The sequence below is a fragment of the Lampris incognitus genome, chromosome 14, assembly GCF_029633865.1.
Source record: "Lampris incognitus isolate fLamInc1 chromosome 14, fLamInc1.hap2, whole genome shotgun sequence".
Classification (NCBI taxonomy): Eukaryota; Metazoa; Chordata; class Actinopteri; order Lampriformes; family Lampridae; genus Lampris; species Lampris incognitus.
Genome location: NC_079224.1, coordinates 39,765,045 through 39,790,851, shown reverse-complemented (window position 1 = coordinate 39,790,851; position 25,807 = coordinate 39,765,045). Strand labels below are relative to the sequence as shown.

General features: G+C 49.1%; 1 protein-coding gene across 1 annotated transcript in view; it reads left to right on the top strand.

Moving 5' to 3' along the window:
* The first annotated feature begins 412 nt into the window (after window positions 1–412).
* kcnab1b (potassium voltage-gated channel subfamily A regulatory beta subunit 1b) overlaps window positions 413–25,807 on the top strand; it is a 43,021-nt gene continuing 17,626 nt past the window's right edge. Inside the window, exons 1-6 of the mRNA XM_056292709.1 lie at window positions 413–913; window positions 2,676–3,287; window positions 18,287–18,330; window positions 20,974–21,011; window positions 22,450–22,529; window positions 23,618–23,662. Of these exons, the coding sequence (XP_056148684.1) occupies window positions 3,073–3,287; window positions 18,287–18,330; window positions 20,974–21,011; window positions 22,450–22,529; window positions 23,618–23,662 (422 nt within the window). The 5' untranslated portion in view covers window positions 413–913; window positions 2,676–3,072. The remainder of the gene's footprint in view (window positions 914–2,675; window positions 3,288–18,286; window positions 18,331–20,973; window positions 21,012–22,449; window positions 22,530–23,617; window positions 23,663–25,807) is intronic.

Below are 25,807 nucleotides of genomic sequence, written 5' to 3'. Positions count from 1 at the left end.
CCAGCCATGTTTACTCCACATATAGGTTACTATTTTTACACCATATGATGCCGCCTTGTCAACCTCGCAGAGGCTCTTGATCCTCGAAAAAAAAAAAAAAAAATTATACAGCACACACATAATTACTCTTCCTCGCTCCTCTTCAGTCCTTCTCTTTTTTGGCACACCAACGCAGCAGCTTGCAAGCATGTGCGCACGTGTGCACGTGTGCACATCACAACACACATTCCAAATTGAGCTCAGCTCCCCTAATTTGATTCACCCATTCACAGTGGACCCCCCCCCCCATTCTCTCTCTCTCTCTCTCTCTCCTCTCTCTCTCTCTCTCTCTCGTCTCTCTCGTCTCTCTCTCTCTCTCTCTCTCTCTCTCTCTCTCGCTCTCTCTCTCTCTCAGGAGATGTGTGGCGCCATAATGAAAAACGCTGCAGTTCTTCCAGCGAGTCGGTCAGAACCAGCAGCCTATACACACTTGTCTCGCTCCCTCATTCACTCACTGGCTCACTCTCAAAACGCACCACGTGCTGCTCCTCGCCTCTCCACTCTGTCTTCTCCTCCCCGACAGCGAGGTACCATGCATCCTCCTCCCCGCTCCCTCACTTCTCCGCTCAGCCGCTGTCATCCCGGGGTGTCGCCGTCATCATCAAGCGGGGCTTTTCTGCTGCAAAGCGGGGAACCTCTGGACACCCTGTTTCCTTGAGGACTCCGGAGGCAGGACGAGGTCGCCGGGCGCGGGGAGCCGGTGGTTCTCGGCGGCCGGGGGGAGCGCCGTGATTTCTTTTCGGGTACCCGGGTCTCTGCGGGACCTTTACTCGCTCAGTGCCACCGCTCGCGTCACCTTGAAGTTGTCGGGAGGGCATCCGTCCATCAGGACGCACCGCTTTTCTTCCTCTTAGGAGAGTCCGGGCAACTTGTTGTGCGTAAGAACAGATGCAGCTGTCAGAACATGCGTGTGTGTGTGTGTGTGTGTGTGTGTGTGTGTGTGTGTGTGTGTGTGTGTGTGTGTTGTTAACCGGAAAAGATTTTTGTATCTGAAGAGATAATGCCTGTTCACGAGTGTGTGCTTTTTTTGGGAAATCATGGCATTTGTGTTGTCTGTATGTTGTGAGTGAGATGATATGTGTGTGTGTGTGTGTTTAGTGCAATGCAGGGTCTTTTATGTCAATCCCTCACTCCAAGAATTTCTGTGCGTGTGCGGTATTTACAGTGTTATGCTGTTCCCTGCAGTCCCTTTTTCCCAGTGTGTGTGTGTGTGTGTGTGCGTGAGCATGTGTGTACAGACAAATGCAGTGTTATCCTCTTAAATCCCAAGTTTTTATGTCAGATTGAGCTTTTTTGTGCCAGTGTGTGTATGTGTGTATATGTGTGTGTGGGGGGGGGGCGAGAGAGAGAGATGGAGCGAGAGAGAGAGAAGAGAGAGGGAGCGAGAGAGAGAGACGAGAGAGAAGAGAGATGGAGAGAGAGAGCAAGAGGGAGAGAGAGAGAAGAGAGAGGGAGCGAGAGAGAGAGAGCGAGAGAGAAGAGAGATGGAGAGAGAGAGCAAGAGGGAGAGAGAGAGAAGAGAGAGGGAGCGAGAGAGAGAGAAAAGAGAGAGAGAGAGGGAGAGAGAGAGAGAGAGAGAGAGAGAGAGAGAGAGAGAGAGAGAGAGGGAGAGAGAGAGAGAGAGAGAGAGAGAGAGAGAGAGAGAGAGAGAGAGAGAGAGAGAGAGAGAGAGAGAGAGGGAGAGAGGGAGCGAGAGAGAGAGAAAAGAGAGAGAGAGAGAGAGAGAGGGAGAGAGAGAGAGAGAGAGAGAGAGAGAGAGAGAGAGAGAGAGAGAGGAGAGAGAGAGAGAGAGAGAGAGAGAACAGTGTGCTGCAGTCCGTAACTCCAGGTGTCTGACTAAAGGGCATAGCCGCGGTTGGAGGAGGAAGACCCCCCACACACCTGCACCACCACCCTTTCCTCTGACAATCCCCCTCGCCCCCCCACCCCACCCCAGACATCCCTGAGAGGAGGGCAGGACAGAAGCAGAGACAGACTTTGTAAACAGAAAATAGACACAGGGAGATAAACAGGAGGTTTGAACCTGACAGGAGGCGCCACATAGGAAACTAAGAAGAGACGGTAAAAGATGAGCTCGATAAAATGAGATAGGGAGAAAGGAAGGAGGGCGATGACAAAAAGAGAAGTAGGACAGAAATGCACTGATTCTGCACATTGCCAGGCAGAGCTGGAGATTACAGATCTGAGCAGCGGGTGTTAAGCTGAATAAGTGAAAGGAAAAGCCAAAATAAGAGAGAGAGAGAGAGAGAGAAAGAGAGAGAGAGAGAGAAAGGAGGGTAGCTCAGATAGCTGTCATGTTGTTGCTCTCCTAGTGACAACAAGAAATGTATCTCCAATCATATATAACACACACACACACACACCACACACACACCACACACACACACACACACAGATAAGGTCAGATAGTCAAGCACATCCAGCCTGCTGGGTGATATCAGTGAAGTGCTTCAGCCGAGGGCCCTTCGAGATAAACTATCCAGGGCCTCTTCTCATCTGTCCCTCTCTCCCCCATCTCATTTCTCTCTCTCTCTCTCTCTCTCTCTCTCTCTCTCTCTCTCTCTCTCTCTCTCTCTCTCTATCTCTTCTCTCTCTCTCTCTCTCTCTCTCTCTCTCTCACTCTCTCACTCTCTCAGGTGGAGACAGACCTGCACAGGATCCCCATCCCAGCTCCGCTCACATTGACAACTGCTTCTCTGGTCTTTCCCGGTCTACAGCAACACCAACAGCAACACAAGTCCGTGGACCCCTCCGCTGCCATGGCCTCACAGGGCTAAACTGAAAACCCCGAGTTGAGAGCCCCCCTGCGTTACATCCACACCAAAAGCGATGCTCGGCCTCCCTCCGACTTTCATTTGAGATTCCTTTGCCCCGGGTGGGAGTGAATTTGAACCGGACAATCTCAGATAGCGCCTTAATAAACGAGATTCCCTGCAGGTGCGACGTGGAAACGTCCTGACTGTTTCGCAGTAAGAGGATAGGACCGTGGGGGTCGGGGAACAGGTCTAGCTCCCCCCACATCTTCCAGCGGCCATGCAGGTGTCCTTTGCATGCACGGACCACGGGCTGAAGGCCCCGCGGAATGGCGAGCACAGCAAGCAGAACGCCACCAGCCCCAACACGGCGAGTCAGGCCCGGGCTCGCTTCCGCACGGTGGCCCTGATAGCACGCAGCCTGGGGTCCTTCACTCACCGCTACCACCACAACCTTAAGGAGTCCACCGCCAAGCTCACGGGGATGAAGTACCGGTAGGTAGATAACGGGACAGGTGTAAGAGAGTAAAACCTGGGCGCCCGGGTGGCGTGGCGGTCTATTCCGTTGCCTACCAACACGGGGATCGCCGGATCGAATCCCCGTGTTGCCTCCGGCTTGGTCGGGCGTCCCTACAGACACAATTGGCCGTATCTGCGGGTGGGAAGCCGGATGTGGGTATGTGTCCTGGTCGCCGCACTAACGCCTCCTCTGGTCAGTTGGGCCGCCTGTTCAGGGGGGAGGGGCAACTGGGGGGAATAGCGTGATCCTCCCATGCGCGACGTCCCCCCGGCGAAACTCCTCATGTCAGGTGAAAAGAAGCAGCTGGCGACTCCACATGTATGGGAGGAGGCATGTGGTAGTCTGCAGCAGAGGGGGTGGAGCAGCGACCGGGGACGGCTCGGGAGGGTGGGGTGATTGGCCAAGTACAATTGGGGAGGGAAAAAAGGGGGGAAACTCCAAATAAGGTAAAACCTAAAATGCAGTTTAGTTTAAATTAGTTTAGTCATCTGCATCAGTGACGTGCCATTCGTGTGAAACGGCAAGCAAATAATAAAACATTACAACGACGCAAAAGGAAAACTGAATTCTTGTATGTGAATATTGGGGAATAAGACAGCTAAAGTGACGTTTGACTACAGACGCTACACAAAAAAACACACAAATTTGCATTTTGAATGAGAGAATACATGACTTGGTTGCAAAGCATGGTGAGACGCAGCAAAACAACGTGAGGGAATATAAAATGACAATGAACCAATTCATAAAGCCCCGATCAAGACAACAAACGCAGAGGGGAGGTGGGAGCGTGGGAGTATGTTATCTGGTGCATGTTCAAAGACGGAGAGGAAAATAGGAGGGGGAGAGAGAGAGAGATAATATGTTTGTTCAGTTGCCAAGGTAAAACTCATCAGACAAGCTTGAAGTGTGTAATGTCAAATCTTTAGCAGATATATGTGTGTGTTAACACTCCATAGACAAACCTCTTATGCCTGCCTGAGATTGGTTGGAGTCCTCCTAGGTGCACATTGCCAGAATGGCTGCTCTTGAATTCAGTTGAAATTTGAAAAATTTGAAGGGGATGGAAAAGGCTTATGCTCGGTTCTGCAGAGACCTGGGAATTGAACGTGTTTTGTTTTGTTTTGGGTTTTTTTTTGCTGACAGATTTAATTTTAGATTATTTTTGAAAAATGAGGTGCAGAGTACTAGAAAGTTGAACCAGTTCTGCAATCGGTATTGGGTGGCATGGTGGCCCAGTGGTTAGCACCGTTGCCTCGTAGCAAGGAGGTCCTGGGTTCGAACCCCGGGGTGTCCCGGGTCCTTCCTGTGTGGAGTGTGCATGTTCTCCCCGTGTCCACGTGGGTTTCCTCCGGGTGCTCCGGTTTCCTCCCACCATCAGAAAGACATGCATGTTAGGGCAAAGAAAGTTGAGCCAGTTTATTGCGAGAGAAACGTTTCATCACTCATCTAAGTGACCTCTTCAGTCTCAACTGACTGCAGGTATCCCCACCCTTATAAACAATGCAGTGGCATAACGACCCAAAACAACCATCAGTTTCGTATGCAAATATGGGTGTGACCATTAACTAGAGTTACAATGGCCATGTGTACACAGAGGATTTGGGAATAGTTACAATTACAGCATTGTAAGATGGTGACAGATGTACACTTAAGCCCCCCTCGGCTCAGGGATGGTCGTTCCCTCTTCACATAGATGGCGTCTTTGACTCTCCATTCAAACCAGCGTTCCTCCCTATCAAGGATGTGCACATCCTCATCCTTGAAAGAGTGGCCACTGGCCTGTAGATGGGTGTAGACTGTGGAGTCCTGGCCTGACGCGTTTCCTGTGCTGTGCCATGCTCTTGGCCAGCGTCTGTTTGGTTTCCCATCGAACTTGTCCAGATGAACTGACTCAGCTGCCTGGCGTTTCCTTACCTGGATTATTGAGCTTGCATCATGGGGTGCAGAATGTTTCGTTCAGCTTTTCACTGATGTAATAAACTTCTGTAAATTATAGAAATCAATAGAGAATGTGGAGGCCTCAAGCAATGTTGCAACCTGAAGCGAGAGCGCAACATAGTGTTAAGAGACATTTCTGATGAACCAAATCGCTCATTTTGATGATAATGCGAGACTTAAAATGAAAATAGCTTTTATCAGTCAAAACTCTATTGCATTATTTCTCCCCTGATGAGCATATTATGTGATTAGCGTTGTTTTCATAATCATAGGCAGTTTTTTAATGTGCCGATGACTCGAGCAGGGTGTAGTGAGGCCAGAATTCACTCATTCCACCACCCTATAATTAGAGTTACTGATGCATTGTATTTCAAATAGGCAGACAAACAAGCAGGCGTTGCACTTACACCTACATATGAAATACATCCCTGTGTTAAAAAGATGCACTGAGTTGAATTTGTGCTATGATGCTGGTGCATTTCTTCCATAGTTATGTGCAAACTCCCCCTATAAGCTTTCTCACAGACCCCAACATCAACTTAAAACTCCTGCCATGTTGCATGCGGTTCATAATAATTGGCAGTGACTTGGGTATTATGAAAATGGTGATGGAGAAGAGCTGTGAAGCTGAACACTCCATGTGTACGTCTGTGTGTGGGAGCTCTAACAAGGCCGGGCAAAGTAAACAATTCTCTCTTATCTCGCTGAGTGGGCTCTTACCCAGACCACAGGAACAAACAAGTGGCTTTCACCTCGCCATCCATGCCTTGCGTTTGCATTCTGAAATGCCAACAGAGAAACATTCCTCATTCTACCATTTCGACAGAAAATCTCTTTAAATTCTAGAATTTCGACAGAAATTCTCTTTAAATTCTAGAATTTCAACTGGAAATTATTCTAAATTCAAGAATTTCAACTGAAAATCACTTTAGGGTCTAGAATTTCAACGGGAAATTATTCTAAATTCAAGCATTTCAACTTAAAATCACTTTGATTTGTAGAATTTCAAAAGGAAATTATTCTAAATTCTAGAATATTTGAAAACTTGTTAGTGCAACATTTTTAGAGAGCAAATAGGAATGTAAGTGAACCATTTTCAGAGAATTGACTTCCGCCCAGCCACATAATATCTTAGAGCAGAACCCGTAAGTGCGTATGCAACTATTTAAAAATGTTTTTTTGAAGAAATAGCAAGACTTTGAGCAGTCTACCACAGACTATAGACCAGGACCCACAGACAGTGACTCAGTGGAGCCCAGTATGCCCCCTTATGATATCAGCTGCAAGGCATGGCTTGACTTTCTGCAGAGGAAGACATTATGGGTTTCTATGGCAGGAATGAGAAAGAAAGAGAGCAAGAAAGAAAGACAGCGAAGAAAGGCAGGATACTAGGTGGGTTGACTGAAAAGGGAGGAAATTAATCGAATCTGGCCAGATTGGATACAAAGCATCAAGTTGCTAAATGTGGTAAACACAAACTCTGGTTTCCATAACAACCTTTATCTGGTCAACCACGTGACTCTATTGTACAAACTCATCAGGCATTTACCAGTGGATTTGCCAGCAAGCAGTTAAAAAAAAAAGATCCACATGGAAGTTGTGCTGAACATCACAGAAATCTTCCTGTCTTGGTGCTGCACAACATTAATGACTGTGGAACTGTTACCGCTGTATTGTATACGTGATTTATAATGTGTGGGTCTGCTGATTCTTACCGACTTCTCATAAAAACGGGCAGTGATAATCACCAATAAATATCCTGTTACACCCCCCACCCCCCCCCCGGCCGGTCTGGCCCACAGACATAAATATTGGGAGTAAAACTCTCATCAGTCGTGCCAAGTACTTCCACCCTCTCTGACATTTTCTATAATCCCTCCTTTCCGTTTCTCTCGCTCCCTTTTTTCCTTATTCTTGGCTATCTTTCACCAAATAGTTTCCCATGTTGCTTCGGGCCCAGAATCCAGTAAACAAGATTTGAGCAGCGAAAACTTTTTTTCCCTATCTGTAATAACGGACCACAGTGCTCGTGTCCGTTTGCATTTGTGTGTGTGTGTGTGTGTGTGTGAGGGTGTATACTCGGAAACACGGATTTGCATGGATGCACACAAACGGCCCCGGTGTACATGTGTCAGTGTGGGGTTTAAGCTCCGCCTCCTCCGAAGCCACGCTTGGAACATCTGAAGGCGTAGAAGTCGAGGCAGAGGATCCAGCGTGCAGAGCAAGAGGGCACAAACCAATAATAACACCGTCAGCTGCGTGCACCATTTTCACCGCGCCGCGCAAAAAATAGTTGTATTCTAATTTCAATATCCTCTGCCTGCAAATGTTCAAGGCTATTTCCTGCCCCCGCACTATATCTCTTGAGCTACTCTTTACAGCAGAGGGGACCCTATACACTTAATGTACAGTCGCACAGAGGAAATCGTGGCGCTCCGGTCTCACAGACTGGGTGATGTAACACGACATGTGTTGGCTTCACGCAATGTTCAGATTATTTCTGGTTCTCGGCACGAAGCCCCTGGTCGTGCGGATTTCGGTCCACTCGGTCAGAAGGCAACAGAAGGCCTTTTCACTGTCCAGGAGGTTTGAGGAAGGTTCTGCATGGTTTGTTCATTGGGTGCACTGCAGATGGGCAAGTTAAAGTACCTTCTGCTGGCTTCCTGGATAATGGCTTATCAGTGGCCAGCAGACAGAAAGGAAGAGGCAGTTGTGTGTGTGTGTGTGTGTGTGTGTGTGTTAAGTTTGTGCACAACACCAAGTGTTAGCTTAAAATGTGTGTGCGCACATCGCAACGGAGGTTGTGTGTCGTTAAGCCTTTAATTTCCCTTCAGACTCGAGTCTTTCCACAGGCACCGCACTTTGTGCTTTGTTTCAAAAACATACACGACTGAGCCCGAATCATCGTTTTTGGGGGAATTTGCTAAGTAAAAGCCCCGTTTCATTTGGCAGATGCAGGCCCAGGGCCAGTGTCCCCCTTGTGTTGTTGAATGGCTCTCCCGTGCCTCGAGCTTTTTTGTTTTTAGTGAAATGCCCAAAGTCTTTTTTTTTTAAATCTCTTTTGCAGGGGCCTCATTTGAATCAGGTTCAGGTTTATCGGCCATGTAGGTTCACACACACGTGGAATTTGACTCCGGTTTGGTAGCTCTCTCAGTGCACCAATAGACTAATCAACCAACAGACTATCGGATTTTGAAAGGAGCATGCAGGAGTTATTATATTACGCTCATATCGGTCATGTTTTTGGCGTCCGGGTAGCGTAGCAGTGTATTCCGTTGCCTACCAACATGGAGATCGCGGGTTCGAATCCCCGTGTTGCCTCCGGCTTGGTCGAGTGTCCCTACAGACACAGTTGGCCGTGTCAGCGGGTGGGAAGCCGGAAGTGGGTATGCGTCCTGGTAGCTGCACTAGCGCCTCCTCTGGTCGGTCGGGGCGTCTGTATGGGAGGGAGGAGGAACTGGGGGGAACAGCGTGATCCTCCCACACGCTCATCCTCCTGGTGAAACTCCTCTCTGTCAGGTGAGAAGAAGTGGCTGGTGACTCCACATGTATCGGAGGAGGCATGTGGTGGTCTGCAGCCCGGGGTGGAGCAGAGACCGGGACGGCTCGGAAGAGTCGGGTAATTGGCCAAGTACAATAGGGGGGGGGGGGATACAAAAAAAATCTGTCGCGTTTCAATTGCATCCGACCCGCCTAAACCGTTTTTTTTGGTCTTTCCGTTTGGAAGTTCTCAAAAAAATGATAGAATAACTTCTCTATAGTTGATAAATGGCAGTGAGATGCTGCCGTGATGCTGGGGATTGCGACTTGTCGTATACTACAGCTCCATGTACCCACACGGCTTTGGCTTCATTATGCTGTTGACCGTTAGGTGGGGTTTTCAGAAGGGCGCCCAGCCCGGCGTGAGAGAGGCGCTAGCTGGGAGACGGCGGCGTGTGATGGCTGTGCTGAGAGGGGATTTAACTTGTTCCTCTCTCTCTCAGAACGGCATTGCTTTGATATTCTGCTGGTGCTGCCGTTTCTCTGAATGGTACATAAATCACTCCTTGCTTTGCTCTCTCTCTCTCTCTCTCTCTCTCTCTCTCTCTCTCTCTCTCTCTCTCTCTCTCTCTCTCTCTCCCTCGCTCGCTCGTTCTCGCTCTCTTGCTATCTCTTGTTTGTGTTTGCAAGTTTGCTAATTTCTCTCAGTTTGTTTTATTAAATGCGCGGGTGTAGTATAGTTTAAGCGTGCAACAGTGTGTGTTTGTGCTTCTTGTATGTGTGTGTGTGTGCATGCACGTACATGTGTGTGTGTGTGTTTACGACTTAAAACACGCCCTCCTGTACAGCCTGTTAGGTTGCCATCACTCAGCTGTGTGTGTGTGTGTGTGGGGGTGGGGGGGTGACGGGGTGGGGCACAGGGGGCGCACTACATATCCAGCTCTCTGATTTATTGTTATGGCTTAGTTTTTCATTACACAGCCAAAGCCCCTCATCACCTTTCAAAAAAGAGAAGGATGTGTGTGCGTCCACGCGTGAAGCTGCTGCAGTCTGGCCAGAACAACGCCAGTTGTGCCGTGATGCGTGGATCCAATAGCATAAGCCGGAGCCGCTCAGGAGCCCTGGGAAGCAGCGCTCCACTCGGCCCAAAGGCCAAACAGACCCCCCCCCCTCACGATGGGGAGGAAAACACTGCAGATCTGGGAAACCAGAAGATGGGTTTGTACGGGAGAGCATCCGAGCGCCGGCTAGCGCCTGTAGAGCACCGTCGAGTGCCATCGGATATATTTCCTAATCGCATCGGCGTGCGGATCTTTTTTTCCGGTTTTATCCCATTAGGTGGGCTTAGTTCGCGGGGAACAACCACCGGGGGATTAACGTTTATTGCGAGTCATTAAAAGAGAATACTTAGATTACCGTTTGACGAATCCGAGTCGCGGCGTTAAGCGATTGTGCGAGGCGATGGATTCTGCACACCCGGCGTCTTTGCTCCCACACGGAGGTGGAGGAAGCGAGGCATCAAGCAGTCGGTGGCACCTTTGCCCCGGAGAGCCCACCCGGCTCCCCGCAGCAGCTATTCGTGTCCTTCCCTCTTCGGTCTGCGGCAAGTCTAACCCGTATGACCTCGTGACCTCGCCGAAATGCCGCGCGAGTGTAGGTCTTAACCGCTCTGACCCACGCTACCCGCTCCTGCGAGCAACACCTCCAGCAGGCAGCACCGGTGCGCTTTCAGGTCTGCCCACGTTTTCAGCACAGCGCCGACCCCGCGGGTCACTAGCTTCAGTCATCCGTCTCCGCCTTAAAATAGGCGCTCGTTCCACCTGTGGTTCTCCGCCCCGTAGCTCGGGCTGTTTTCCCACGGTACGGTCCGACAGGTCCGAGGTCGTTTCACGAGGTCGTTTTCCATCACAGGCAAGAGATCCAAGCTCTTCGAATAGCCGTCCGGAACTCTCCGGAACGATTCTGTGCCCTAAAAATGGCTGTACTGTTGGAGTGAATCACCGCATGTATATATTTAAACTTTGTGTTGCTTCATAGTCGTACCTCCTGCTTCTTTTTTTTTTTTACTGTTGAGTGATTTCGGCTCTCTGTGTGTGTGTGTGTGTGACAGTGCATGTGTGTGTCTTAGTTTTGTTGCTGTGTGTCTAAACTGGAAGTAAAGTTGACTTTGCCCCGTGAAAGGCAGTAATGGAAAGGAGCCTTCAGACCCCAGCACCATGCAGCACACAGCCTCCATCCCTCTCTCCTCTCTCTCTCTCTGTCTCTTGCGCCCTCTCTCTATCTCTCTATCTCTGTCTGTCTGTCTGTCTGTCTGTCTGTCGGTCTCTCTTTCTGTCTGTCTGTCCCTCTGTCTGTCTTTCTCTCTCTCTCTCTCTCTCTCTCAACTCTCACTGTCTTTCTCAATTCTCTCTCAACTCTGTCTGTCTGTTTGTCTCTCTGCCTCTCTCTCTCCCTCTGTCTCTCTCTCTCTCTCTCTGTTTATGTCTGTCTCTCTCTCTCTCTCTCTATCTGTCTGTCGGTCTGTCTCTCTCTCCGTCTGTCTGTCTGTCTGTCTGTCTGTCTGTCTGTCTGTCTGTCTGTCCCTCTGTCTGTCTTTCTCTCTCTCTCAACTCTCACTGTCTCTTTCTCAATTCTCTCTCAGCTCTGTCTGTCTGTCTCTCTCCCTCTGTCTCTCTCTCTCTCTCTGTTTATGTCTGTCTCTCTCTCCGTCTGTCTGTCTGTCTGTCTGTCTGTCTGTCTGTCTGTCTGTCTGTCTGTCTGTCTGTCCCTCTGTCTGTCTTTCTCTCTCTCTCTCTCAAATCTCACTGTCTCTTTCTCAATTCTCTCTCAGCTCTGTCTGTCTGTCTCTCTCCCTCTGTCTGTCTCTCTCTCTCTGTTTATGTCTGTCTCTCTCTCTCTCTCTCTCTCTCTCTCTCTCTCTCTCTCTCTCTCTCTCTCTCTCTCTCACACACACACACGTGCACACACATACACATGCACGCGCATACACACAAGCATGCCGCCAAGCCCTGTGGGGAGCCAGCTGTCATTTCGCATTTCCCATTCTGTGTCATATAGGACGCCATATCTGTCGAGTGTGTTTGATCTGCTTAGACTTGGGGCTTGGACTCGCCCCTCTGCAGCTCGCTGCGAGCCTCAGTCTCGTCACACTCTCTCTGTGTGTTTATTACTGTGTGTCTCCATGTCTGGCTCCCATTCCCCTTTTATTCTTCTTCTTCTCTCTCTCTCTCTCTTCTACCCCGGCTGCCCATTTCTTCCTCTTTCTCTTGCCCCTCCCATTTGCCCCGCTGTCTCTCATGTCAGAGACTATTCCTCAGGAGCCCATCTTAGGACTGTAGGCTTCGTCAGCGAATCCCCCCCCCCCACAACTCTTCAGCTTTCCTTTCTAAATAAATCTGCTCATTTCCCCCAAAATGCTGCTTTGCTCTGCCCAGCTTTCGGCGCGGTACCCACTCGGGCCCTTCTCAGATCTCCCGAATTCACCCCTCTCCGTCCTCCTACGCCGGGTGGTTTGATAATAAAGGTATGGCTGCTATCAACGGTGCAGTGCTAACCGTCCTCTTTAATCCCACCGCCCATGGGTGGTAGTTATCGTGTTTTCTGTGTCACTGGGGATTACGCTGGAAGGTGGGCACACTTCATTTTAATCTCCAGAGGAACCGCGTGCATCTCTCGCCTTGGCTGCGCTTCGCTATTCCCGTCTTGCATTTGCAAATTCATGTTAAAAAAAAAAGAAGAAGATATTTCATGAAATGTCCCCTGCGTTGATTTCACTTCAGAAGCCTGACCGTGTTCTTCAGTGAAAAAAAAATAAATAAATGCTTCTCCCAGGCGGGGAGGCTCTTTCTCGCCGCAGTATTTCTGCACACTAAAGCAGCCAGATGTTTATTTGGTGTTTTCTATTTCAGCTGGGGGTGCTGGACAGCCCACTAAGAATAGAGCGAGCTACACGGCGGCTCATAGGATCCTCATAAGTGGTGACAGGTTTGTGTGAGGAGGCATTTTCAAATGACTCATTTGTCATTTCACTTCAAGGCTGCATTTAGGCGCCATCCGAGCATGAGGGGACCACGTCACAGACACCGGCACACACACGCTTGTTTATGTACAAGTGTGTGTGTGGACACGCCGGCCTTCCCGCTCGCGTGATTTGTTTTTCGACCGGTCAGAATGTAATACATCTTACAGTACTCTCTCCCTTTCCTGCCTTTCTAGCTGGTGAGATGCCGAGAGGTACAATCATATACTTTAATTTCTGCAAACACGAGCGCACACACTTGCCTTGCACAAATGCCCTCGTGCGCACATTTTCCATTTCTTCTCTCCCTCCTCGGATGTACCCACGTGTCCCTCTTAAATGCAAACGTGCCCATTTTACTTCCCCTTTTGCAGATGACTTTTTTTTCCAATCTCCTGAATTGTTAGTTTTTTTTCGGCTGCACATCCCCGCCGGCACTTAATCCCAGACTTTTGCTGCTTTATTACTGCATTACAGCGGGCTGCTTGGCTCATCATGGGATACGGCCGATGCCGTTGGAGCATTGCCCAGACGCATCGGGGGAGACTAGAGAAGCAGAGGGTTTCTGGATGACTTGTAAAACCGAGGCCACTTGTATTTTTTACCGGTTGGTAGATTGAACGCATTCATTTAGTATGCACATTTAGTAAACACTGCCATTTTAGGGGGTCCGGGTGGCGTGGCGGTCTATTCCGTTGCCTACCAACACGTGGATTGCGGGTTCGAATCCCCGTGTCACCTCCGGCTTAGTCGGGCGTCCCTACAGACACAATTGGCCGTGTCTGTGGGTGGGAAGCCAGATGTGGGTGTGTGTCCTGGTCGCTGCACTAGTGCCTCCTCTGGTCAGTCGGGGTGCCTGTTCAGGAGGGGAGGGGGAATTGGGGGGAATAGCGTGATCCTCCCATGCCCTACGTACCCCTGGTGAAACTCCTCTCTGTCAGGTGAAAAGAAGCGGCTGGCGACTCCACATGTACCGGAGGAGGCATGTGGTAGTCTGCAGCCCTCCCTGGATCAGCAGAGGGGGCGGAGCAGAGATCGGGACGGCTCGAAAGAGTGGGGGTAATTGGCCAGATACCACTGGGGAGAAAAAGGGGGAAACCCCCCCCCCAAAAAAAACAAAACACTGCCATTTTAAAAGCACGGACGATTACCAAAACAAAGCCAGAGGGACCTTGTGTAATTTCTGCCTCAGTGCTGACCTCTATGGTCCACTGATGCAAATCAAAACAGGCAAGACAAGCAAATTCCTATGGAAAGGTAGTGGATGCCCCAGCACATTTGCTGACAGCTGTCATTTTCAAATGCCCCCAGCAAATATCGGTTTGCCCCAATCACTGCGTGCACCGAGGACTGTCAGCCAAGTCTTGGCTGACAGTCTTCGGTGCATGCAATGGCACAACTTCAGGGACTTTCAAACGACAACAAAAATACTCGGCCTGCCCGGCTCCTGTCTGTCCGCTGCAGAGATCTGGCAAGCTGGGCTGCTGTGAGTCACTTATTTGTTTCTGTCCGTGCAAATCGTTAACCAGTCACGTTGTGCTTCAGGAAAGCCAAAATATTTCATAGGGCTCCTTTGACTTTTATGCTTCATCCAAGATGGATTATATCGGCAGCGTGTCCAGAGTGCATGAGTAAACCTCTGAAAACGTTAATTACAGTGTCTGAAGCACTCACACACTCGGACGAACACACGGGCACACAGTTGAACCCAGACATCGGTCCGTCCGTGCTAACTTTAAACCCATCCTCCATGCGAGAAACTGATGATATCTCATCTAATCTCTTCTCAACCACACGGGAGTTGTAACTGCAAACCCCGCCAGCATCCGACTCGGCACAGCACGATGATATCGCAACACCTGAAGAAATAGTTGTTTTGAAGGATTTTTTTTTTTCTTTAAATATTATCTTTCATACCTTTATTGGATTGCGATAGTGGAGGCAGACAGGAAATGGGAGAGAGAGAGAGAGAGAGAGAGAGAGAGAGAGAGAGAGAGAGAGAGAGAGAGGCGTATGACTCGCAACAAAGGTCGCCGTCTGGATTCGAACCGGCGACATTGCAACCGTGTGACCATGTAGTGGAGATAATAGTAATGTGCTCAGTTTGGGCGCTAGTTCTGTGTTTACTGCTAGGTTCACCCAGGTGTCGGCCAGATTACCGCTTAAGGCCAAATTTTCCAGGGTAGGAAATAAAGAGCCGAGAGATGGTCGATACGCTGTTTGCTTCTTCTCTTTCCAGCAACACACATTCAGGTGTTCCAGTGGTCATGCAACAAAAACTGGATATTTATGTCTGATAGTGGCTTCTTTAATAGAAAAATAACAAAATACAACTGAATGAGGGGTAACGTATGCATACATTAATTTCACCCATGTGCAGTAATAGTCACATGAGTATGACACATCTCTTAAATTCCTATAATTGTTAAAAAAAGGAAGTAATCAGTGGCTAATCAATTACATTTCTCTTCCCTTTGCAATATCACAGCATTCCCAAGTGATTATCGGACATATTAACACTGTTTTGATTTACAGCTAATGTTGACTTCACACTGTTATTTGTGATTCGTGTTAAATCCTCTCACTGGAAAACCTACGGGCACCCTGTGCCCTGTCACCGAGTTAGTGAAGCTTTAATAGCAGTAGGGACAACAACACCTGACACTAGCCACTTTGTATTTTAGCTCAACCATAAAACACTCTTAACAGCACCAATAACATAAGGTGTCCGGGTGGTGTGGCGGTCTATTCCGTTGCCTACCAACTCAGGGATCGCCGGTTCGAATCCCCGCGTTACCTCCGGCTTGGTCGGGCATCCCTACAGAAGCAATTGGCCGTGTCTGCGGGTGGGAAGCCGGGTATGGGTATGTGTCCTGGTCGCCGCACTAGCGCCTCCTCTGGTCAGCCTGTTCAGGGGGAGGGGGAACTGGGGGGGGGTGGCGTGATCCTCCCACGTGCTACGTCCCCCTGGCAAAACTCCTCACTGTCAGGTGAAAAGAAGCGGCTGGCGACTCCACATGTATCGGTGCAGGCATGTGGTAGTCTGCAGCCCTCCCCGGATCGGCGGAGGGGGTGGAGCAGCGACCGGGGACGGCTCGGAAGAGTGGGGTAATTTGCAAAGTACAATTGGGGAGAAAAAGGGAACAATAAAACAGTACCAATAACAGGTAATAGATATATATGACCACGTTTTGAACTCGACATGACCTTTAGATCTGACATGCTGAGTCGGGGGCGCGAGTGCCTTAAGCTAGCTAGTGTGCACCAAACTGGCTATTTCGCACGGGGATCACACGGCGAGCACCTAAGCTCTGAGTTCTCATCCACGTTGGCTAACAGAAGTTACATATAGCGGCATCAACACGAGGAAATGCAGTACCACAAGTAATGCGGCGGATAGATACTCACTCTTGTCCCTTCACGCTGCACAACCGCAGTTCATCACTTGTCTAAACCGCTGAGGCACGCGGCTTTTTACTGCGTGATGTGAGTTACGATACATCACCAGCATGTTGGCTCGCCCTATAGGATTACCAGCACTGAATGAATCGATACCTAACAGCACATTCGACATGGAAGAACCATACGGCATACGGTGCTTGATAATGTGGGGCCTTTTCTACAGGCCGTGTGGTATGTGCTGTAATCCTTCAGCGATGGAGGTGCCCCAGAGGATCTTTTTTTTTAATACCCATCATTCACAGTAACCTTCAATCATTTTTCCTTTTGGTTCTGGGCTGCACGGTCGAGCTCTCGGCTTGATGAATGACGCAACCCCATGTTGGACACCTAATTGACTTGGCTCAGGGTGGCGTTAGATAGCATGGAACTGGATTAGTCTGCCTGCGTCTCTGTTGGCACAGGCTATTACTCGTCAGACACGGGGAAACCACTGCTGGCGCCTTTTTACGACCTCATTTGTTGTAATGAGTAAACTGTCTACCGAACGGAGTGGAGAGCAACATTTTCTAGACAAAATTGGTTGTTGTTAGGTGTCAAAGAATATGTATTTGGACGTATTCTCTTCCCCAGAATGAAGTGTGTGGCCGGTGACGGCATTCTCTCAGATGGCTCGTGAATGTCAATGTGTGTATGTGTGTGTGTGTGTGTGCGGGCACGCGTATGTGCATCTCTAAATGGTCGCGTTTGTGAATGCATGCATGCACTTGGCCTCCGTGCTTTCTCCAAACAAATTTGTCTTGATGCCATAGTTGTCGCCTCCAATTATTTTCCGCTCCCAGACGACCACGGATGACTTTCCAGGACACGCAGCTCCATGGCGCGTGGTGCATCCTGGGACGGGGCCTATACTTCTCTCCACCACGGGGTTCTCTCCTTGCCCACACATATTGCACAGTCATCGGAGACACCTTTGGTGGTTTGGCGGAGAACGGCATCCTCTTGTTGCTACAGCTGCCGTTGTAAAGCCTGGATAAGCACACGCGCTGCACGAGGTGTCAGCTGGACTTGATACTCCGCGAGACAGAATATATAGCTACTTAAAACCTGCTACTCGTGCTTTAGAGAGGCAACCCGCAGTAGATACACCGGGTCATCCCCAATGTTCAAAAGGCTAAAGGTATTACCCTCAATCAGCTGGGTGGAAATGGAGAATCAGCTGTGTGATAGGAATCAGGCTTCAGTGAAGCTCTGCGCATCAGGGGAGGGTTAGCTTTGCTGAGCTGGTGGGTAGTAGTAGGTGGTATGAAGGATAGAGGTAGGTGGCTGCTTGGGAGAGGAAAAAATGAAAGAAAGACAAAAACAGTAAGCGAGGGATTTAACCTGTGGGAGGGTGAAGGGAGAAAGGGATAGTCTGAGAAATGCTGACATTTGCACAGTATCACCTTCGGAAAGCAAAGTGTAAGTTTCACGGCGGTCTGCTTTTTACGGAGAGGGTAACAACAGTTAGAAATGTCCCAAGACTGAAGCCCTCCCAGGTGTGAGATGATCCTGATGGTGTCTGAGTGTGGAGCGAAGGAGTAGTTAAGCGAGGAAAGATGAAAGAAACATGGCGCAACACTCGGAGTAATCGGATTTGCTGCTCTTAAGTTGCGAGTCCAGTTTTTTTTCCGGGGTCTTTTGAAGGCCTGGAGAAACCTGTCTCAGAGCAGGTACCAACAGACAGACTAAATCAGAATCAGAATACTTTATTTATCCCAGAGGGGTAATTAGCTGTCATCCCCCAGTTATCCCCCAATGCTCATTGAAAACTGAAATGGTGGCAGAGGTGACCCTTGCAGTCATTGATCCCCCCACCCGACCCCACCCCGCCACTGACCAAATAGGAGAATAACAGAGAGGAAATAAAGCCTCCACTATTAAACATTGTGTATCACAATCACAACTGGTTTTTCTGTTGTGGTTTTTCTTTTTGTGTTGTTTGTTTTCCTTTGCTTGCAGCCTTGGCTCCAAAATAACAGAAATCTCCATGTTTTACAGTTTCAGTTTGAGAAGCACAGTACACAGTAACGTGGTAATTGCTTTCACGAAGCTGAGTCGAGAACTCTCATTAGCATGACTCCATGTTTTTCTTCATAGGAACCTGGGAAAATCTGGGTTGCGTGTATCCTGTCTGGGGCTCGGTGAGTACACTGAATTAGCATGTCATGTTATCTAAATAGAATCTCAGTGCACCCTCTAATCTGCTGTGTTCAGGTGCATTAATGTTATTTCATTGTGTGTGTGTGTGTCTGAGAGAGAGAGAGACTTTTGTGTGTTTGTATTATTTCTGGATTTATGGAGGCAGGGAGAATATGGGGACAGTGAGGGAATGGAAAAGAAAATTAGTTGCTATTAAGAATTCATGGTATTGTTTCACCCAATCGAAATCCCATGCATCGTGCCTGGAGAGTCTTGCGGGGCAGCGTAAAGCTATTTGCAGTGTTAATAATCCCCTTATTAATATTTAATCAATCATTCTGTATTCAGTAAACATGTCGTTCAATTATCACACATATCCAAAGCACACCAAAGGGTAAACGCTCTCCTTCATTTGGGTAGGATTGATTCATTTAGTAAGCCCTTGTGTGTGTGTGTGTGTGTGTGTGTGTGTGTGTGTGTGTGTGTGTGTGTGTGTGTGTGTGTGTGTACATGAGCATGTGAGCGTACATGCATGTTTGTTTCTGCATACGTGGCCAAGGGCCGGGGGGGGGGTCTTTGAGGAGGCGTGTAAAAGAAGTCCTGAGGGAAGAGGATTTCTGCAGTCGCGGCTAGACCCAACTGATGCTGAAGCGAGTCCAATGGCACAAAATGTCTCAATTGAGAAGTTGCGGCTGTAAATAATTTAACTTTAACAAATCGTGCAGAAAAGTGTTGTACTGGGGTGGGAAAACCTATGCTTTGCGTATGCCTTCACCATCCTACTGAAGTGTGCTTGAATGAAAAAAAAAAAAAAACCCGTCCCTAACCGCTCCAACAGCACTAATTTGAAAGCTGACCCGGCATTCAGACGTACCTTTAGAAAGAGACACGTTAAAACTGAGATTTCCAATACGGTGGCCCAGTGGTTAGCACACAGCAAGAAGGTCCTGGGTTTGAACCTCGGGGTTGTCCAACCTTGGGGGGGCGGGGTCCCAGGTCATCCTCTGTGTGGAATTTGCATGTTCTCCCCTTGTCTGTGGTGGGTTTTCTCCGGGTGCTCCGGTATCCCCCACCATCAAACAAAGACATGCATGTTAGGGTTAATACTCCTGTCTGGGCCAATGGCAAGACGAACTGGAGTTGGTCCCCCGGCTGCTGCACGGCGGCTGCCCACTGCTGCTAGCTACACAGCTAGGACGAGTTAAATGCAGAGAGGAACTTCCCCATGGGGATTAATATAGTATATCAAAATCAAATAAAAAAAGAAAACCATCAAGATTATACGTCATCTATACTGTACATTCGAGCCCGTATGGGGTCTCAAATTTCATTCTGTCAATTAAATAGTGTGATTTTCAAACTTGTGCAAGAGATCAAACTTTCTTGGCTGGCTGTCATTGTGAACTAAGCTAGCTGAGCTAGCACCAATAAACACATGTATTAATAGACCCTCGTGCTAAAAGATTTCTTTGGATCGAATGGATAACATGTTCGGCTGGAACAAGTCACAATTTCGTCTTTCTTTTTTTTTTTTTTTTTTGAGCCACGGGACCTGGCAGGACCACGTTGCTGTGAGTCGGCTGGAGAACATGGGAGTTCTACTTTCAGGCTGTGCTTTAGAAAGGAAGGACAAGTAGTGTCCGATTTGTTTGAGCGTGTGCTCTTGGCTGCCACAAGACTCCACAGGGCCTTGGGCAACATTAGATGTTTGAGCTGCAGGTATTTATGGATCTGTATTGGCATCTTCCAGCTCCCCGGGTTCTCGAACCCAGGGCTGCTTTTAAAGGTGGCCCTCTATGACACAACTATACCCGCTCTATAGTGTATCCCTCTGTATAGGCCATCGCTGAAATGTTGTCACAAAGCCTGTCTGTCCCAGTCCTCTTGAGACGAGGACAGGAAAAAAAATACGATGGCGTAGAATGGAGACATTCTAGTCTATTCCGAGATGCCGCGGCTGAGATGCTGGGAGGGATTTGGGAGTATAAAGGGAGTAATGTCGAGTGCACGTGGAGGAGCGACGGAGAGGATGTGTGCCTGTATTCACACTGACCATAAAGTGGCCGACGGGAGATGGTTTTGATAAGAACAGGGAGCACCGGCAGCATTACGGCTCTGTAAACAGTGGGAACCGCAGCTGAGTCAATATGAACACACAAACAAACACAAACACACACGCCTGAGCACACAACAAATGCACAGAGGCGTGAATAGAGATGGGGAGGAAAAAAAACAACCCCGAAACGGTTAAACATATCAAGCTCAGCGCAGTTAGTCGTGTTTAAACACGCGCACTTCTGATCTAGTTTGTCCGTAGCGATGAATCTCAACGATGTGTGGATTTCGAGCCTCGCTGGTCTTTAACTGTGGCGGCGGGTGACGGCTTGGCGCTGAACGTTTGGCATCCCTTCTCTCCACCAACCTATCGATGCTGAGCCCTGACATTTTGCTTTAATGATTTAAGGGCGTGGGCATCGTGCCGTGCAGCCGCGCCCACGCCAAATGTCAGAGTAATCTTTAATGCATGACTAACTCAGCTGTGTGTGTGTGTGACCGGGGATAGACGTTAAGAGACCCCGTGTCTTGCAGGTCTCACATGTTTGTTTGCTAGTTTCACACTCTGACTCTGATTTCTCCCTCTACAGGCACCTGGGTGACATTCGGAGGTCAGATTTCCGATGAGGTAAGACGATCACGACGGTGACGATAATGTTGAGAAGTATTCCTTCAAAGGGCGCCGGGTAGCGCGGGGGTCCGTTGCCCACCAACACGGGGGATTGCCGGTTCGAATCCCCGTGTGTGACCTCCGGCTTGGTTGGGCATCCCTGCAGACACGATTGGCCGTGTCTGCGGGTGGAAAGTCAGATGTGGGTGTGTGTGTCCTGGTCGCCGCACTAGCGCCTCCTCTGGTCAGTCGGGGCGCCTGTTCTCACTGTCAGGTGAAAAGAAGAAGCGGCTGGCGACCCCACATGTAGCGGAGGAGGCATGTGGTAGTCTGCAGCCCTCCCCGGATAGGCGGAGGGGGACGGCTCGGAAGAGTGGGGTAATTGGCAAAGTACAGTTGAGGAGGAAAAAGGAGGACACGTGACGCCAATTTTGTACAAGCAAAGATATTTTGGTGTTCGAGACCGCCCAAGAAAACTAGTCAGCCTGGAAGTTAGTGTTCTCTGTCAGAAATGTGCCCGCGACCATCCCGAATGCGGCGTACCAGCTCCTAAACTGCCCCCACATTCACGGCACGCACTCGGCAGCCTCCCACATAACCCGTCTGCTGAAATCCACCCGGGTACGAGCGAGTGACGGTGGATCGCAGTGGTTTTCGCAACGTCGCGTTCTCCCAGCGAAATCGGAGGCCTCGGCCCGAGTTGGGTCTTCGAAGACTACGTGGACTTCCCGAGTCAGGTCCTCCTCCCCCTGTCACATGCTGTTAGGCAGGGAAAACTCTCTCTCCCGCCCAGTCGCCAGGGCCGTGATCTGGTCTCCAGGATGGAAACGCAACAAATCCAGCGACGGCTCATCACTGTCCGATGACCGTTGGGACTGATGAGGGCATGGGTAGAGGGCAAGCCCTGATAAATATAGTCGCAGACAAACAAATACACCACGAACCGACTAACACACACACACACACATATATATATATATATATATATATATATATATATATATATATATATATATATGCATGCAAAGATAGATTCAACTTCCCCCCTCGGGGATAGAGCGAGTTTATTTTAGCCTGTAAGCACAGAAAAATATGTGCAAGGAGTAAACCGCACATACAAACTCGCCAAAAAGTAAGTGAGAGAGAGCGGGGGGGGGGGGGCGTTCGTCGCTGCAAAAAAAAAAAAAGGGCCCACAATATAAGTAGGTCAAACTACAATGGGAAAAAACTTTTTTTTATTTGCAATAAACAACTTGAATCTCCAAGCAGCAGCACAATTTCCTGGTGATGTGTGTTCTCGGCAGCAAGCGGATTTAGTTCTCTGTCACCTCCTCCTGGGTATAGCTCTTTTTCCTGACCCGTCCTTCCCCGAACTAGGCTGTGTGGGAAATATGTGGTCTGCACGGTCGGAGGTGGCGCTCCGTGAGGTCATGCTCTTCTTCTCCGTCTGCGTCAGGTGGCCGAGCAGCTGATGACAATCGCCTACGAGAGCGGGGTCAACCTCTTCGACACGGCAGAGGTCTACTCGGGGGGGAGGTGAGTAATGCCGAGACCCGTAATCTACCCTGCCTACCTACCCCCCCCCCCCACCCCCAAGCATCAGTGGATCTGGTCCGCTCTGCTTTAGGGCGTGACACCACTGAAAGGTGTTGTGCGTGGTTGAACTTGGATGCTGAGGTCTGTTGGCGTGAGGGGAGACAACAGATCCGAGCACGCAAGGCAAACACATCCAAAGGGAAACTGGCATGGCTTCTCTTATTTTAAAATGGAGAAATCAGGGCGTCCGGGTGGCGTGGCGGTCTATTCCGCTGCCTACCAACACGGAGATCGCCGGTTCGAGTCCCCGCGTTACCTCCGGCGTGGTCGGGCGTCCCTACAGGCACAACAGGCCATGTCTGCGGGAGGGAAGCCGGATGTGGGTGTGTGTCCTGGTCGCTGCACTAGCGCCTCCTCTGGTTGGTCGGGGCGCCTGTTCGAGGGGGAACTGGGGGGGGAATAGCGTGACCCTCCCACGCGCTACGTCCCCCTGGGGAAACTCCTCACTGTCAGGTGAAGAGAAGCGGCTGGCGACTCCACGTGTATCGGAGGAGGCATGTGGTAGTCTGCAGCCCTCCCCGGATCGGCAGAGGGGGTGGAGCAGCGACCCGGGCGGCTCGGAAGAGTGGGGTAATTGGCTCTGTACAATTGGGCAGAAAAAGGGGGGAAATCCCCCCCTCAAAAAAAGTAGAACTCTAGGAAGTGTGTGTGTGTGTGTGTGTGTGTGTGTGTTGTATTCCAACAAGTGAAAGGCAGTTTTTGCTCTTTATTGATTTGCATAACCCAGCTCGTCCCTGGAGACTCATCATTTTCTCCACAGCCCGGTCTCACTTTATTTATGTGGACTTTGTCTCCTTGAGAGAGTGGAAGGGAGCAGCAGCAGCAGCAGCTGCTGTGTGGTGATGAATACTGTTTTCAAGGTCACCACAGAAATCCTTCCTTTCAACGTGACAGCCATTTATTCGTTATATTTCGCCATCTCACTCCCTCGGGTTGTTAAACAGGCCTTTTACAACGCAGATGCCGGGCAGATAACTGACTCGCTTTCATGCTCCCATCACACTCTCTGTTTTTTTTTTTCCTTCCAGAGCAGAGATAATTCTGGGAGACATCATCAAGAAAAAGTGCTGGAGGTAAAAGTAACTGTACTTTATGCAACAGACAACAAAATCAGAGCATGAACATTTTCCCAGATTAGTGTTTCAGAAGTCTACTGGGGCCTGTTTCCAGGCAATTATATATCAGTTTGTTTGTGTGTGTGTGTGTGTGTGTGTGTGTGTGTGTGTGTGTGTGTGTGCATGAGTGAGAGAGCTTGCTTGCTTATATATATATATACACACACACACACACTATATATATATATGTGTGTGTGTGTGTGTGTGTGTGTGTGTGTGTGTGTGTGTGTGTGTGTGTGTGTGTATGGGCCAGAATGCAACTTGATTGATTGATCGATCTAGGTCAGCCTGGATTTTACAAATAAGAGCTAATCCAAAAAATATCTGATGCTGTCCATCTGTCTCCCTTTCTAACCACTGATATCCCCAATCCACCAGCCCATGATGTGAAACTGTGACTGTAACCATAGAGATTGGAGGAAAGCGAACTCATCTTCATGTTTTACAGCTGAAGCACCAGGATGCTGGTGCCGGCATACGTGGGCTTGTAGCTTGTAGACGTGCCGAACTGTGGCAGATATTGGTTTCATATACTACATTATATGTACAAAAGTATTGGGACACCTGGCCATTACAGCTACAGGAGCTTTTGTGACATCTCATTCTAAATCCATAGGCATTAACATGGAGTTGGTCCCCCCCCCTTTGCAGCTATAACAGCTTCCACTCTTCTGGGAAGGCTTTCCACAAGATTTTGGAGTGTGTCTGTGGGAATTTTTGCCCATTCATCCAGAAGAGCATCTGTGAGGTCAGGCACTGATGTTGGACAAGAAGACTTGGCTCGCAATCTCCGTTCTAGTTCATCCCAAAGGTGTTCGATGGGGTTGAGGTCAGGGCTCTGCGGGGGCCAGTCAAGTTCTTCCACACCAAACTCACCCAACCATGTCTTAATGGACCTTGCTTTGTGCACTGGGGCACAGTCATGCTGGAACAGAACCCCCCCTCCCCAAACTGTTCCCACAAAGTTGGAAGCATAGAAATTATCCAAAATGTCTTGGTATGCTGACACACTAAGATTTCCCTTCACTGGAACTAAGGGGGCCTAGCCCAACCCTGAACAAAAACCCCATACCATTATCCCTCCCTCCACCAAACTTTACAGTTGGCACAATGCAGTCAGGCAGGTAACGTTCCCTGGCATCTGCCAAACCCAGACTCGTCCATCAGACTGCCAGACAGAGAAGCGTGATTCGTCACTCCACAGAACACGGTTCCACTGCTCCAGAGTCTAGTGGCAGCGTGCTTTACACCACTCCATCCAACACTTGGCATTGTGCTTGGTGATGTAAGGCTTGCATGCAGCTGCTTGGCCATGGAAACCCATTCCATGAAGCTCCCGGTGCACCGTTTCTGTGATTCTGATTCTGATGTTAATGCCAGAGGAGGTTTGGAACTCTGCAGTTATTGAGTCAACAGAGCGTTGGCGACTTCTACGCACTATGCGCCTCAGCACTCGTTGACCCCGCTGTGTGGCTTTACGTGGTCTGTCACTTCGTGGCTGAGTTGCTGGTGTTCCTAAACACTTCCACTTTTCAATAACACCACTTACAGCTGACTGTGGAATATCTAGCAGGGAAGAGATTTCACAAACTGACTTATTGCGAAGGTGGCATCCTATGACAGTACCACGCTTGAATTAACTGAACTCTTCAGAACGACCCATTCTTTCAGAAGTGTTTGTAAATGCAGCCTGCATGGCTAGCTGTTTGATTTTATACACCTGTGGCAATGGGTCTGAATGAAACCCCTGAATTCAATGATTAAGAGCTGTGTCCAAGTACTTTTGTGCATATAGTGTATCTCTGTATGGTGCTAAGAGTGAATTAGACAACAAAAAAAAAAACACAAAAAGAACAGACTTAACTGCACAAATCATGACAGACTTTGCATTCATTCAAACGACTTCTTCAGTTTTGGTGTCTAATTGTTGATGATCATCAGTCCGGTTGTGTGTTTTTGTTTTTTTTTCTACTTCAGTATATTCATCAGTATATTTACTGATATATTGCCGTATAGATGTATTGCAATAGACCATATTCCATACATATACTTGGCATATTTTCCCACACTATAATTTCAGTTGTCGGCAATATTTACTGTTCT